The sequence below is a fragment of the Elaeis guineensis genome, chromosome 5 (genome assembly GCF_000442705.2).
Source record: "Elaeis guineensis isolate ETL-2024a chromosome 5, EG11, whole genome shotgun sequence".
NCBI lineage: Eukaryota > Viridiplantae > Streptophyta > Magnoliopsida > Arecales > Arecaceae > Elaeis > Elaeis guineensis.
In genome coordinates this window covers 15907023-15921814 of record NC_025997.2, presented here as the reverse complement: position 1 = coordinate 15921814, position 14792 = coordinate 15907023, and the positions used below count along the sequence as shown (strand labels likewise).

Here is a 14792-nt window from a genome sequence, read left to right as displayed (position 1 = left end):
TCAGCATCCAGAAGCATGGCATCTCTTGCTAGATTTTGTTCTCATTATTGGCAAACCTATCTGTTGATTAAATTACTAACCTACTTCTAATTCAAGTTTAAAAAGGTTCTTATTTTTCCATAAAAAAAAGGGAAAAAAAAAAAACAGTACTTACGACGATGCTTCTAATTCATAGGAGTTGATGTAAAGGATGGTGGCGATGATGGAGGTTCCAGATTCCCCCGCATGCCACATCCACCGCCACCTATAATTTGTCAACAAGTACCGTTTTGTTTGTTTTTCTTTATTTTTGAGGCCTCATATCCCCGCGTCCCAAACCCTCTCCAAGCCCTCCTTCCTCAACTCAAAGTTTCTCAAAATGAAGCCAATAGCCAGCGGTCATCCTCCCGATCTTCTCGTCCCTTCTTCTCTTCCTTCTATTCCGCTGCTGCAGAAGGCGGTAGCAGAGCACAGCAGAACCCCTCGCACGAAAGTAATATAAGGCGGACGAAGCCACTGTTCCTCTCTTCTCCCTCCCTCTTGTTCTATGCCTGCCCAAGTCAAAGAAGCTGATACCCAATTTTCTCCAATTCCCAGTCTCCACCTGCCCCAGTAGCATCTCAAGTATCTCCAACCCTTTTTTCTTTGTTCCAATCGAAACTTAAAGGCCACAAAAAAAATAACCCCATCAGTAATAAATAATTCTAAAGTCAAGTAGAAGATGGCGTCCGGTAGCCGGCCGACGCAGTCTTCCGGCGCGAGCAACATCCGGGCCGGCGGCGGCGGCTCTTCGCATCCGTCGGAGTCGGTGAGTAAGGCGATCGCCCAGTACACCATGGACGCCCGACTCCACGCGGTCTTCGAGCAGTCCGGGGAGTCCGGCAAGTCCTTCAATTACTCCCAGTCGGTGCGCACGGCGACGCCGTCGCAGTCGGTCCCGGAGCAGCAGATCACGGCGTACCTCTCCAAGATCCAGCGGGCGGAAATATCCAGCCCTTCGGCGCTACCCTTGCCGTCGACGAGCCCTCCTTCCGCCTCCTTGCTTTCTCCGAGAACGCCCCCGACCTCCTCGACCTCCCCCAGTCCGTCCCCTCCCTCGACACCTCCTCCCCTCACCGCCGCCTCGCCCTCGGCTCCGACGTCCGCTCCCTCTTCACCCCCTCCTCCGCCCTTCTCCTCGACCGCGCCGCCGCTGCACGCGAGATCACCCTCCTCAACCCCCTATGGATCCACTCCCGCGCCTCCGGCAAGCCTTCTACGCCATCCTTCACAGAATCGATGTCGGAATCGTCATCGATCTCGAACCTGCGCGCACCGAGGACCCTGCTCTCTCCATCGCCGGCGCCGTCCAGTCCCAGAAGCTCGCCGTCCGGGCAATTTCCCGCCTCCAGTCGCTCCCCGGCGGCGACATCAAACTTCTCTGCGACACCGTCGTCGACCACGTCCGCGAGCTCACCGGATACGACCGCGTCATGGTGTACAAGTTCCACGAGGACGAGCACGGGGAGGTCGTCTCCGAGAGCCGCCGCGACGACCTCGAGCCCTACCTCGGCCTCCACTACCCGGCCACCGACATCCCCCAGGCCTCCCGCTTCCTCTTCAAGCAGAACCGCGTCCGGATGATCGTCGACTGCAACGCCACCCCCGTCCGGGTGATTCAAGACGAGAGCTTGATGCAGCCGCTCTGCCTCGTGGGCTCCACCCTCCGGGCGCCGCACGGCTGCCACTCTCAGTACATGGCCAACATGGGCTCCGTCGCCTCCCTTGCCTTGGCCGTCGTCATCAACAGCAGCGGCGACGACGACGGCATCAACCGCAACGCCATGAAGCTCTGGGGCCTCGTCGTCTGCCACCACACCTCCCCTCGCTCCATCCCCTTTCCACTCCGCTATGCCTGCGAGTTCCTCATGCAGGCCTTCGGCCTCCAGCTGAACATGGAGCTCCAATTGGCAGCGCAATTATCCGAGAAGCACATCCTCAGGACCCAGACCCTGCTCTGCGATATGCTCCTCCGCGAATCGCCGACCGGAATCGTCACCCAGAGCCCCAGCATAATGGACTTGGTGAAGTGCGACGGAGCTGCCCTCTACTACCGGGGGAAGTACTGGCCGGTCGGTGTCACTCCGACGGAAGCTCAGATAAAGGATATAGTGGAATGGCTGTTGGCTTGTCATGGGGACTCGACGGGGCTGAGCACCGACAGTTTGGCGGATGCTGGCTATCCAGGCGCGGCGGCGCTCGGGGACGCGGTCTGTGGGATGGCTGTTGCCTATATCACTCCAAGAGACTTTTTGTTTTGGTTCAGGTCACATACAGCGAAGGAGATCAAGTGGGGTGGTGCGAAGCATCACCCGGAGGACAAGGATGATGGGCAGAGGATGCACCCTCGGTCATCGTTTAAGGCATTCTTGGAAGTGGTTAAGAGCAGGAGCTTGCCATGGGAGAATGCGGAGATGGATGCCATACATTCGTTGCAGCTCATCCTGAGGGATTCTTTTCGGGAAGCAGCGGAGGGGACCAGCAATTCAAAGGCAATCATCAATGGTCAATTTGGGGACCTGGAGTTGCAAGGGATAGATGAGCTCAGCTCGGTTGCACGGGAGATGGTAAGGTTGATAGAGACGGCAACTGCTCCCATCTTTGCAGTTGACGCAGATGGACGTATCAATGGTTGGAATGCGAAGATTGCTGAATTGACAGGGCTCCCAGTGGAGGAAGCTATGGGTAAATCACTGGTTAAGGATCTTGTCTTCAAGGAGTCAGCGGATGTTGTCGATGAGCTTCTCTGCCGGGCCTTGAGAGGTACAGTTCCTTTTTTTCCTCCTTATGCATATTTATTTATTATTTATACTAATAGTTGGGGGCTGTAGCAGCGATGTTTGTTGTCTTCTTGTTGGAGATATGTGCTCTCTGATAAAATAAGTAAATGGAAGCTTGCCTGGAACTACAGTCTATAAGTCTGAATTTAGGTGTAATTCCATAATATAGTCTATTATGGAATGCAACACCATGATTTGACAGGTCCAAGATGGAAATGTATTTGATTTGGAGAATAATCATTCACTAAATTCAAATCATGCAGGTGAAGAAGATAAGAATGTGGAGCTAAAGCTGAAGACTTTTGGCTTGCAACAATCAAAGAATGCTATTTATGTCATAGTAAATGCTTGTTCTAGTAGAGACTACACAAATAATATTGTAGGTGTGTGTTTTGTTGGCCAGGATGTTACTGGAGAGAAAGTGGTCATGGATAAATTCATTCACATACAAGGTGATTATAAGGCTATCATACATAGTCCTAACCCTCTAATTCCCCCCATATTTGCTTCGGACGAGAACACGTGTTGCTCAGAGTGGAACACAGCAATGGAAAAGCTTACTGGTTGGTCAAGAGGGGAAATGATTGGAAAGCTTGTGGTTGGTGAAGCTTTTGGCAGCTGCTGTCGACTCAAGGGTCCGAATGCTCTTACAAAATTCATGATTGTCCTTCACAATGCCATTGGAGGACATGAATCAGACAAATTCCCTTTGCATTCTTTGACAAGAATGGCAAATTTGTACAGGCGCTTCTGACAGCACACACAAGAAGTAATATGGACGGCCAGATAATTGGAGCCTTTTGCTTCTTGCAGATAGCTAGCCCTGAACTGCAGCAAGCTCTTGAAATCCAGAGGCAGCAGGAAAAGAAATGCTATGCAAGAATGAAAGAACTGGTTTACATTTGCCAAGAGATGAAAAATCCACTTAGTGGTATTCAATTCACAAACTCACTGTTGGAGATGACGACTTAACTGATGATCAGAAGCAGTTCCTTGAAACTAGTGCTTCATGTGAGAGACAGATGATGAAGATCATAAAGGATGTGAACCTACAAAGTATTGAGATGGGTAAGTATTTTTTTCCACTTCAATTTGGAAAGTATGCTGTACTCTGTCCATTTTACAATTTTTTATTTCCATGTTTTTATTCTACCGGATATGGATAAATTACAGAACTATATTGATATAATGACATCGAGAGAACTTGAAGAGGGCACTGATTTGTTTTGTTCTCAGTACAGCCTGGGCATGCTGATTTTCCTCCATATTAGTTCAATAAGACCATCTGGAAAACAGTATGGCAAACTCATTTTGTTTAAACAATTGATGTTGGGATGTTAGTTATGATAGGCAAACCAGATATGTTTCTTGATTTTGTTTCATACCATTCTTCATAGAAATGCTCAAAAATGTTTCTTACTTCAAAGCCATGAGCATCACACATTATCCCAGCGCTCAGTTTTATGTCTGAAAGTAACCAGTAGAACTCAGTTGTTAACTCTGAACATTGGAAAGAGAGTCCGACTGAAAAACATTGGGAAGAAAGTCAAGAGAGGCAAAACATAATCAAAATAAATACATAAAAAAAAAAAAAAAAAAAAAAAAAAAAAAAAAAAAAAAAAAAAAAATCTAATAAAGAGAAAACATAATCAAAACTAAGTGGAATTATTCTCTCTAGGCTGATCAAAACTGAAATGATAACATGCAAACCATCAAGATTTTGCAGTGGAAATACACAGCAAAACTTAGGTACAGAACGAATAGGTTGGAAAATGACAAATAACAATGGCCTGCTTAATATTTAATTTGCTTTTGACAAACAGCTCAAAGACATTGCATATGATCACTTGGAGGTGATTGACTTTGGAAAAGGTCACTTGTACCTACTGTCAAAAAAAAAAAAAAGACTAAAAAAAGCTAGTTGGAATCATTTCTCGCATTGACTATTGAATCCAGCATCAATTTTGGAAATTCACTTGATGAGAAACGGTCCTCGAACAGTTACAAGGCAGAACAAATGTTGTGGCCACTGTCTCCTTAGCTGTTAAATTTAATATTTTTTCATAAAATGTTTTGTTGTTTGTAAGGATGCACAGGTCTTTACGTAATTACAATTAGTGTTCATGGTCATGTAACATGTAATTAATATTTGTGTGTTCTTAAATATGCACAGAGTACAATGTATATGCCTTTTTATCTTATAGTTACATTATTCTTTAAGTATCTCAAACTTGCATTAGTTGCCATGGGTCTATGGCATACTATCACATTAGCTTGGTCAAAACTTAAGATATGGGGCTTAAGGGGTTGCCCAAGTACATGCCAATCAAATTGATGCTAAAGGCCTACAGATGCAGGATCAAGTGAAAATTAGGTTCATGTACAATGCTGAAAAGTTTCGGTATGCTTAGTGAAATGACATTTCTAGAGGATCATTGCACTTTGATCTTTGGAAGGTTAATGTTTAACTTGGCTTTCAGGAGTTAGTGTAAAGTAGTGGCTAAAGATGAGAAGTTTTGTGGATGTCAATTGCTTTTAACAGGTATTTACCTGTCTAATTGTGTTTCACATCATATCTTGGTAAACTTAACCAGTATGATTTTGTTCACTAAACATGGTTATAAATGAAATTGATATTCTATCAATACTGCCTATTAATAATTATTTGATAGGTAAGGTAACTCCCTAAGTCCATATCATCAGACAATCAATTAACTAGCCATTTGTGTCAAAATTCAGAGTGTAAACAAATTTCATAATCCACATGCTTCATGTAATTTTGAAGTTTTCTTTGTTGTGCTAGATTATTTTTTTAAAATTCTTATCCATATTGTATACTATTGTGTATGTTATTTTTATATGTTATAGACAAGTCAATTTTCTCTCCGCATCCAACTTGTTTAAGTTGAAATCAAGGATTAAAATATTGTGATATGGGGCATAGTGTCCCCTTGCCGATAGGGTACGTATCCTACCAACACTATATATCGATCAGCACAAGTAGTGACGGCCAATATGGCCTATTTTGGGCTCCATTTTTAAATTTTTTCCTTTTTTATAAAAAATTATTTAAGGTCGATTTTATGTGAAAGTTGGTAAGTTTGTTGATTTGAATGCTTGAAGCATCTTTTGCAGTACCACTAAAGTTGTTGATATGCCTTGGTCTCACTTTCACAAGGTGATCTTACCCCAAATTTAAGTATTTGTCTTTGGATTGAAAGTCCAAAGTTACTAAAATAAGTAATGAAGTTTAGTAAAATAAGTAATGAGTTGTACCAACATGAATTTGATATTATTAAGATTGCATTTCCATGTCTATTCAAAGCTTGTTCATTGCTATTTCACATGAAATTTATCGTGTAATACATAATTTCACATAGTGCATCATAAAAATACATTGGAAAATTATACCAGTGCATTATTGATTCAAATATATAACTTTTTTTAAATCTGTGAACTTATAATAATATTTAAGGTTGTCAAGATTAGAAAGCCTACTTGTATAACTGAATTAACAAGTGAATAAAGAATGCGTATAACATTTTTTGAACAACAGTGGTGTGTTTTGGAAGCTATTTTGGAGAAGCCTTCGTGTTCAACCCAAAACCCCTCCTCCCCCACCCAAACCCCAACATAGCGGTTTGTGGCCGATACAAAGGCATCACTCCTGGTACCAAATCTCTGGTGGAAACCAGTCAAAACTACTGAACCATCCCAGCATGTGGTTTGGCTAAAACATTTTCTAAATTTTTGGATACAGTGTAGTGTTGGTGGAAGAGTTATCAAGTCTGTGACAAGAGTTTGTGGGAGTTCAATACTTAGGCAAACTACATGTGTTCTTATCTAATAGACTAATCTATTGTGATTAGATCAGGCAGAGAATATGTCATTTTTAACTTTGATCTTCTTCTTTGCCCCCTCCCCCAACCAATTGGGGGGCCAAAAAACAGAGGATGCATGCTTGAACCGAGTATCATGTAAGTTTTAGATGTTTTGCAAATTTTAATTGTTTCTTGACTTGGTGCCAACCTTTAATTAGAGCCCACTTCCTGGTGAACACAACCTTTATGCAAGAGGATGTTTAAGTTCACTCTCAACCTGACATCAGCCCTCTGAATTAATGCAAGATTCCCAGCTGAGGCAACTGTCAGGCAAGAGAAGAGCCAACTTTATGGGCTATGTATTTTGAGCCAATGCAATTAGGGAGTTTGCACTCCAAGCTTCCCCTAGACAACTACATACATCTATTACTCAATAATTAATTATCCTTGTGAAGCACCAATTTCTACAACCAATTTAAGCATCATCACATTATGTAACCATATTCATGTGTCTAAACAGTATCTGCAGTTTCATATATGTATATGAAATTATGAATGCAAGTGTCTATATGTAAATGTATGTAAATACCTGGAATTGCAGGCATGTCATGAAAGTCCTGAGATGAAAGCTCCACCACACTTAAATTATAACTCAGTGTGTATGTAGATTACATTATAATAGGTCATATCATGATAAGCTTTTATATCATATATCTTTGGTTATTTCTTTCTCCTTATATAGGTATTTTTAATATTTAATTCTATTTCCACATCTCATGTTTGCATAGATTATGTTATGGCCATGATTTTACGTCACCTTATCCATGCTTTGTACTGTTACTAGCTTCCTATTTTGCATACATGGACTAATGTTGTCTTTATGATACTAGCTTGTTGATCCTCGATGAAGGTGAATTTCTGCTTGGAAGCATTATAAATGCTGTTGTTAGTCAAGTGATGATTTTGCTGAGAGAAAGAGGTTTACAATTAATTCGGGATATTCCTGAAGAAGTAAAAATAATTTCTGTATGTGGAGACCAAGTTAGAATTCAGCAAGTCTTGGCCGACTTTTTGCTGAACATGGTACGGCATGCACCATCTCCAGATGGGTGGGTGGAGATCCAAGTGAAGCCAAGTTTGAAGCAGAATTCTGATGGAACAGAAGTGGTGCTTTTCCAATTCAGGTCTGCTAGCTATTTAGTTTGTAGAACTGTAGAAGTAGAATTGCTATTTGTTACCTTTAGAAGACCAAATGTTTAATTGTTTGTATAACATAAAATCAGTATAATAGCATGCATATGACAATAAGGCTTGCATTGGGATATCCTGAATACTTTCGTGCTTATTGACACATATGGCTTATCTGATAGTTGTGAGACTCACAATCTTTTACTGTGATCATTTCATGCATTGATACATATCCCAAGAACATGATCTTCAAACTTCCCCCTATCCTATAGCAAGAATGATAGCTAATATAAATCTCATAGCAATGAAACTTCTTTTCCTTTTCCTCTTTTAGAACTAAAACTCTAAGAGCAAGCATATGTAGGTCCTACTTCATCTATTGCTTTCTTAACCAGGTTTTTTTAATTATATATTGTATCAGAAGCTATGGATCAAATGATCCTTCAGACAAAAAAGGTTAGAAAAGTGTGGTGAATCAAGGAATTGTTTGCTCTCTGCTTATTCTATGTACTCATGATTTTTTTTAAAAAAAAATTGAATTCTTGTTAACCTGAATTCTCTGTTTCCTATCTTTTAGGTGGATTGATATCATGATAGATATGACATTTGTTTATATTTTTTATAAATGCTGGCAAGTTTGTGTGTGCATACAGGTGCTTCCAATCCTTATTATTATTATTTTTTGTGATCTAATGCTGGAATTTAAGCAACTTATCTGAATAGCCATTGCTGAATTTAGCTGACCATGATCCATGGTTTCCATGCATGCTATTGATTTTTGTTGTACTTTCATTCGATACACTAGAACATCTCAATTATGAAATCTCTGAGTCCTATTTGTTTGTTGTGAGGTTCCATGATCAAACTGTCCTTGGTGTATTGAGCATGTAATAGCAATACATCTTCTAGTCACATAAAAGTGATTTAAAGAAAATACTGAAAGAAAGTTGTGCTGGAAAATAGAGAACATTTTGTGATGTGTCACTAAGAAATTGATAGGTATTCCAGAAAATTTCCTCTGGATTTCTACTTGTTGTGGAGAATGATTTATGGCACCGAAACTTATTTTCAAACTTATTCTAATGATGTTGATATTTTTTAAGTAGTGAACATAAAGCATAACCTGTTCAATCAAAATTTGAAAACCTTGTAGACTAAAAGCTTATAAAAAACTCAAAACAATTAACACACACAGCTAATTTTCAAAAATAATCTCTGCATTTTCTAATATTATACATGTTTTCACATAAACTGAAATTGGGGTAGAAACCATCCTATTATTTCCACTGCAATTTTGCATATTTCCGGTCAGACATCATTATGTGTATTGCCCTAGCTGTTCTTTTATGTCCTTTCCTATCACCCATCAGAAGGAAGCTATACCAGTATAAGTTATTTTGCGTGTCCTGTAATATCCTATATATCTTAAAATTTAAGCCTGTTTTCACTTCAATAATTTTGTCTTCTGCTGTTTGCTTTTTTTTTCTTCTATTTGCTGATCAAGCATTGGTTTTTTATGATGTAGGATTGTTTGCCCTGGTGATGGCCTTCCACCAGAACTTGTGCAAGATATGTTCCATAACTCCAGGTGGGTGACCCAGGAAGGCCTTGGTCTGAGCATATGCCGGAAGATCCTAAAACTGATGAAAGGGGAAGTCCAGTATATCAGGGAGTCAGAGAGATGTTACTTCCTCATCTTCATGGAGCTTCCCATTTGTCATAAAGGTGAAAGCAGAGGGAACTAATCCAGTCAGAGACATGTAATTCTCACCGAACTGATATTATGCTAAGCTGCAGCTGTAGTAAATGGTGCTTGGTGCCCTGGTTCTATACTTGATTAGCTATCCCAAAACTGAGGGACATCTGAATTACTGCTCGGAAACTCTCAAGTCACATCGAGAACTTCATTAGACAACTGGGACACTTATGGTCAGTGATGTTGCATGAGAAATTATTTTCCTAATCTTGTGCATGCTTTTCCCCAGTTTATTAGGAGCATGCCCGTGATCTTGTTTGTTAGCCTCATAAAGCACATAGGGGCCATGGCAACGTGAAAATGTGTCCCCTGTTGTTGTTTGCTTGATGCTATTGGAGCTTCCGATGGCTTCATCTATTGTATGTAAGTCTGACGCTCTAAATGAATGAATTGCTATGGAAAGTTTCAATTGCTTTTAAGGTTCTATCTTTATAGTCTTAATAGAGAATTTTCCCTGATAAGGATGCTTTCAGCTAGGAAGCATGCCTGTCATTGTGGCTTGAACTTGGGAACCTCGTAGAACTGGTGTTGGTGAATATACATTGGTGTCAAATTTTGATCCACAGAAAGCTTTTGATGTTGCTTATGAGTCAACGAGATGGCAAGAATTATTAGTAAATGAAATAATCATTATTACTGATTACTGATGGATCTATAAAATAATTTCTTGAAAGTGCTCCATCTTTTGAATGGTATCCAGATATTGATTAACCATTTGAAAGCATTTTTTGATGGCATAAATTATCATTGTTTAAACGGTGCAGATCTTGGATTCAGGAGATACAAGGCTGCAATTTGCTGTTGCTCCGGCAAAAAGGCCTGGATGTGTAAGAAAAAAATGAAAGAGAAAAATGATGGTGTCTTCTGCTGCTTTTTGTGGCGAATTATGTTGCCTTCTGTGGGGATTATTATGGGACAAAAGCAAGTGCACTTCCAGATATAAGTTGGATATTTTGCAATCAATTATTACCTTATTGTCAAAGCAACGAGATTTCATGAGATGGTTACCCTGAAGTCCTTCCAAGAGGGATTTGGCATTCATTCTCCACTTTAGTTTAGCTGGATTATACCGTTAGATGCTTGCAGCTTAGTACAAGGTGCTCAGCTTTTATTGCTGGACTGTTCTTTTCCCAGCTTTTAAAACTAAATTGCTAACCTGCAGGTAGACTGTAGAGCTGAATTGCCTTTTATTAAATCTTTAGAATCTCACTATTGCTTGGAATTTAAAAAAAAAAGGGACTGTTACCCTTGCTCTCTATATGCATGCCATGCGCCAGCTAGCTAACCCCTACCATCTTTATGTTTTCCCCGTCCATAATGACGCTCATCATGCATGTCCGAATCTAGTTACAAGAAAAACAGTGTCCTTCACCCAATGGATTGTCTCTATCAGTGATAAATAACGAACATCTGCTATGAAGATCTATGTTTTGACCCCACTGTTCCCATCAAATAATTCAACTTTTTGTGGCATGGGAATGCAAAGGGAGATGCCTGAATGCATGATCCAGGAGACACGAAACTTAAATAGCTTGCCAGCAGCAGCAAATATTATCTTGAGGACACAGCATGTAGAAGTCGAACAAGCTGATTCTGTTTCAGCATCCAACTACAGAGCCAATGTATGGATAACATTGAAGAGACGGCTGAAAGCATAAAGAACGTAAATGGAAAAGGAGTATTCTTCTGGACCACCTACTACCAGTCCAAAAAGCCCATCAACAGTTTTTTTTTTTGAGTAAAGAAGGCCATCAACAGTTAAACACAAGGATGACAAAATGATGAAAAGCATTAAATAAAATGAAGGCAAAACATCATTAATCCCTTTAAATGAATTGGAAACTTCTGCAGAGCAGTTATAGAAACAAAAAGGAAGAAAGTACAACAATAGACAGATTTTTCAAAACCATAACATACAAGTTACCTAGTTCTTCATGTAGACTTGATCATAGAGATGGCCATGATTGAAGTATTCAAATCACAGAAACCACGAAGCCAGAAGCCAGAGAGATGAACCCTGATGGTACCATTGACAATTTGAACTAAAATTTCTAAAGGAAAAGGAACAAGATAACCATATGAAAATAATTTTTCTCTGAACCCATTTGAAAATAGATGTTTTAAATTATTCCTCATAATTCATTTTCTGCATGGATTGTCAAAGAATTGAGAAATTTGGCATCCTGTACCTGAAAAATAAACGTGCCTGCAAATTACCACCTTAGTAAGATCAAAACACCTCTGGGAGTCTCCAAATGATCAACCCAGGTTTGTATTCTGCAACACACAATCTTGCTCCTCATAGCAACCCTTGAAGCTCATAAGACATTGTTTCTCACCAGTTGCACTTCGCAACCAATTGTAATCATTAATCAATTTAATTCTTCTTGTGAATAGTCTTGCCATCACGATCCAACTGTCTTTTCAAATATCCCATGGTAGATTCTACAGGAATACAAGTCCATAGTAGAACAATCACTTTCCATTTCATACTATGCACATAATTGGGATGCACTGTGGAGCACTTACAAGTTGTATAAAGAAGTAGACAGCCTGTTGCCATAGAGCTAAGAGATATCTATGATGTAACTGTTCTTGGTAAGCTCCCATTAAGATGTTAAATGGTATATACTCTTTCATTGAAGTATAAAAATTATGCTTTCCTTGCAAAAGTTTGGCATAAGTGAACCACCAAAGTGAAATTGCAATCTTTGCAGGTTATTTGCAAGTTGTTTCAGCAATAAATACCAAACTTCACAAATTTCCCAGCATTAATTTAATGATAGGAACAGATAGATTTGAGCTATCTGACGAATTAAATAGCGCATAGCAGCAACAGCATCGCCTTTGTGTTCATGCAGAATTCTTTCAGCCACCTTCTTGCCAACTGGATATAACAGGAAGAACTGTAGTGAGGTTATAAGTTCCACTCAGAAGAATAGGAAAGCAAAGGGGTCCTGACGTTATGCTCATTCTTTCTCCCAAATGGTAGAATTGATCCTTAATAGTGGCCATTCTCTCTCCCAGATAGCAGGTCAAACTATCAGTTTGAGAACATCAAGTATATGAAAGAAAATACACTCTTCATGAAATAGATCCAATACATGTACATCTTAAGGATCTTGGAAAATTTTGCGCATAAACATAAGACCACCACCTCCAATGAAAATTTCAAAATTTTCAAAAAATGGGCTCAAATGCACCACAGCAGCGCCTTTCTTTTATATCTATCTCAATTTGATGTACATTCTCAACCTAGAAATCGTTGTTTAAGACCCACTAGTCAGATGTATGTTAAAGGTGCTACTTCATCTCAAAAAATTTCGGTTGTTGCGGATGAACATGATTTTTAACTCTCAAATACAAATTCAGCAGGGGATCACAGTTTGCATGATGGTTTCCAAGCATGACCTCAAAATGTTGACTGGTGATGCAAGATCACACTATAGATTAGGATTAACTTATGATCATGTAGTGATGTCTACCTATATTAGTAAACAAATCTTCTATTCCAACCAAAAAATCAAGTTCACACAAGTGGTAATGTTTCTTGTATCAACTGTTCTCAATTATGCCCTACCTAAACCAAGTTGTAATAAATATCTCAAACTTTTAGTATTCCTCTGCTAGATCATCCTCTATTTGTGCATGTCATCCTTGCACAGAGGGCATGCTAATCTCTCTGTATCGTTCCAATTTTATCAGATGTCTCCGGAGAGACACTCTGCTAGATCAGCCTAAAATTGTCAATAGGCTCCATAAGAAATTGGACTACTTCACCTCAGCTTCGAAACATGGTGGAGTGTGCATGTAACACTCACTGGAATATGATAACCCAGATCAGAACTAACAAATCTCTGACCAATTCATACCGTGCTAAACATTAGCAATTTATATATTTCCTAGGTTTAAGCACCCTCCTCAACACAAGCACAAGATTTCGCCCCTAAGCCAACAAGCTAACTTCAGAAAATGTACAGGAAAAGTTCGGGATAGCAGTAATCTCAAAAGTATAATTCCAATACAAAGATAAGTATGCAAATATAGGTCTTGCCAAGCATACTTGAATCACAATTGATATTATTAACCTTCATTTATACACTAGCAGAATATACATAAAACATTGTTGCTTCAGACAGCCAAGAAAACTGGATATTACACTTAAATTACAAAAACAACAATCCAAGAAAATGTACAGGAAAAGTTTGAGATAGCAGTACATTCAAAAGCATACTTCAACTACCAAGATAAGTATGCAAATATAGGTCTTACCAAGCATCATGAATCACAATCCACATTATTAACCCTTGATTTATATACAAGTAGAATACACATAAGCAATTGTTGCCTCAGATAGCCAAGTGTTGGAGAACTGGATAGCACACTTAAACTACAGAAACAACCACCCAAGCCCCTTTAAAATGACAATAAGAGTGAAGTGGTAACAAAATGGTCCAATTAGTAACTGGCATATGTGGATTAGACCACTGTAGAACTTTGTAAAAGAGATGTGATGGAGTACTTAAGAATACTTTGAGCTTGGGAAAGTAAGGTGGCAAGGTTTTGACGTCGATTGACAATTAGTTGGAGATAAAAGAGAAAGTTGTTGGCAATCAGAGTAGATGTGGAGAGAAAATAAATTTATTGAGATTTGAATTCTGAAGTCATCAAAATCAAGCAAACCTCAATTATAATGGTAGTCATTGCACAAAGTGCTTCTTCAGCATCCAAGCAGATGTCCTTTTACACTTCCAGGAGTTAAATGACAACATAAGTACAGGATTTAGTAGTAGAACTTCAGTGAGTGCTATCACTTGCTAAAATACAAGATTATGGAACTTCAATAACTAGTCAAGAGTGTAACTCAAATCCTGAGCTCTGGTAGGTCCGATCTAGAGATATAAGCTCAATTCTAGCTAAAATCAGCCTACAATTTGATCCATAAGTTTGGAGTTCAACCGAGAATTTTAGTTTTGGCAGCTCTGACAATTCTTCACTCAGTTCAAGCTCAGAATTGTTCCCAATTTGAATCAATGGTGGAAATGTTGGGTTCTGATCACGCAGCAAAAAATGAATTTTAAAATTTTTTAAATATACATATTGAGAGCTTTAACAATTAAAACCATCGAACCGAATCTCCAACTCTAGAATCATCTTGTAGATGTCGAACAAAACAAAAACAAGCATGCAAAGAGTTAGAATTTTATACTTCCTCAAACGGACAGTATG

The 14792-nt window shown here is 39.6% G+C and overlaps 2 protein-coding genes and 1 pseudogene across 2 annotated transcripts; 2 read left to right on the top strand and 1 right to left on the bottom strand.

The window, feature by feature from the left end:
* Window positions 1–278: 278 nt before the first annotated feature.
* Window positions 279–4364, top strand: LOC105045005 (phytochrome B). The gene is given in 6 exon segments (XM_073257620.1): window positions 279–953; window positions 956–1231; window positions 1234–2781; window positions 3062–3508; window positions 3511–3756; window positions 3759–4364. Coding segments are annotated over 6 exon segments (2976 nt in total). The 5' UTR covers window positions 279–700; the 3' UTR covers window positions 3965–4364.
* Window positions 4365–4574: 210 nt separating this feature from the next.
* Window positions 4575–9982, top strand: LOC140858096 (phytochrome B-like). The gene is made up of 3 exons (XM_073257621.1): window positions 4575–5340; window positions 7510–7803; window positions 9333–9982. The coding sequence occupies exons 1-3, from the start codon at window positions 5321–5323 to the stop codon at window positions 9550–9552; spliced, it is 534 nt and encodes a 177-aa protein (XP_073113722.1). The 5' UTR covers window positions 4575–5320; the 3' UTR covers window positions 9553–9982.
* A 3187-nt stretch (window positions 9983–13169) lies between these two features.
* Window positions 13170–13284, bottom strand: LOC114914249 (U6 spliceosomal RNA; annotated as a pseudogene).
* Window positions 13285–14792: the final 1508 nt, after the last annotated feature.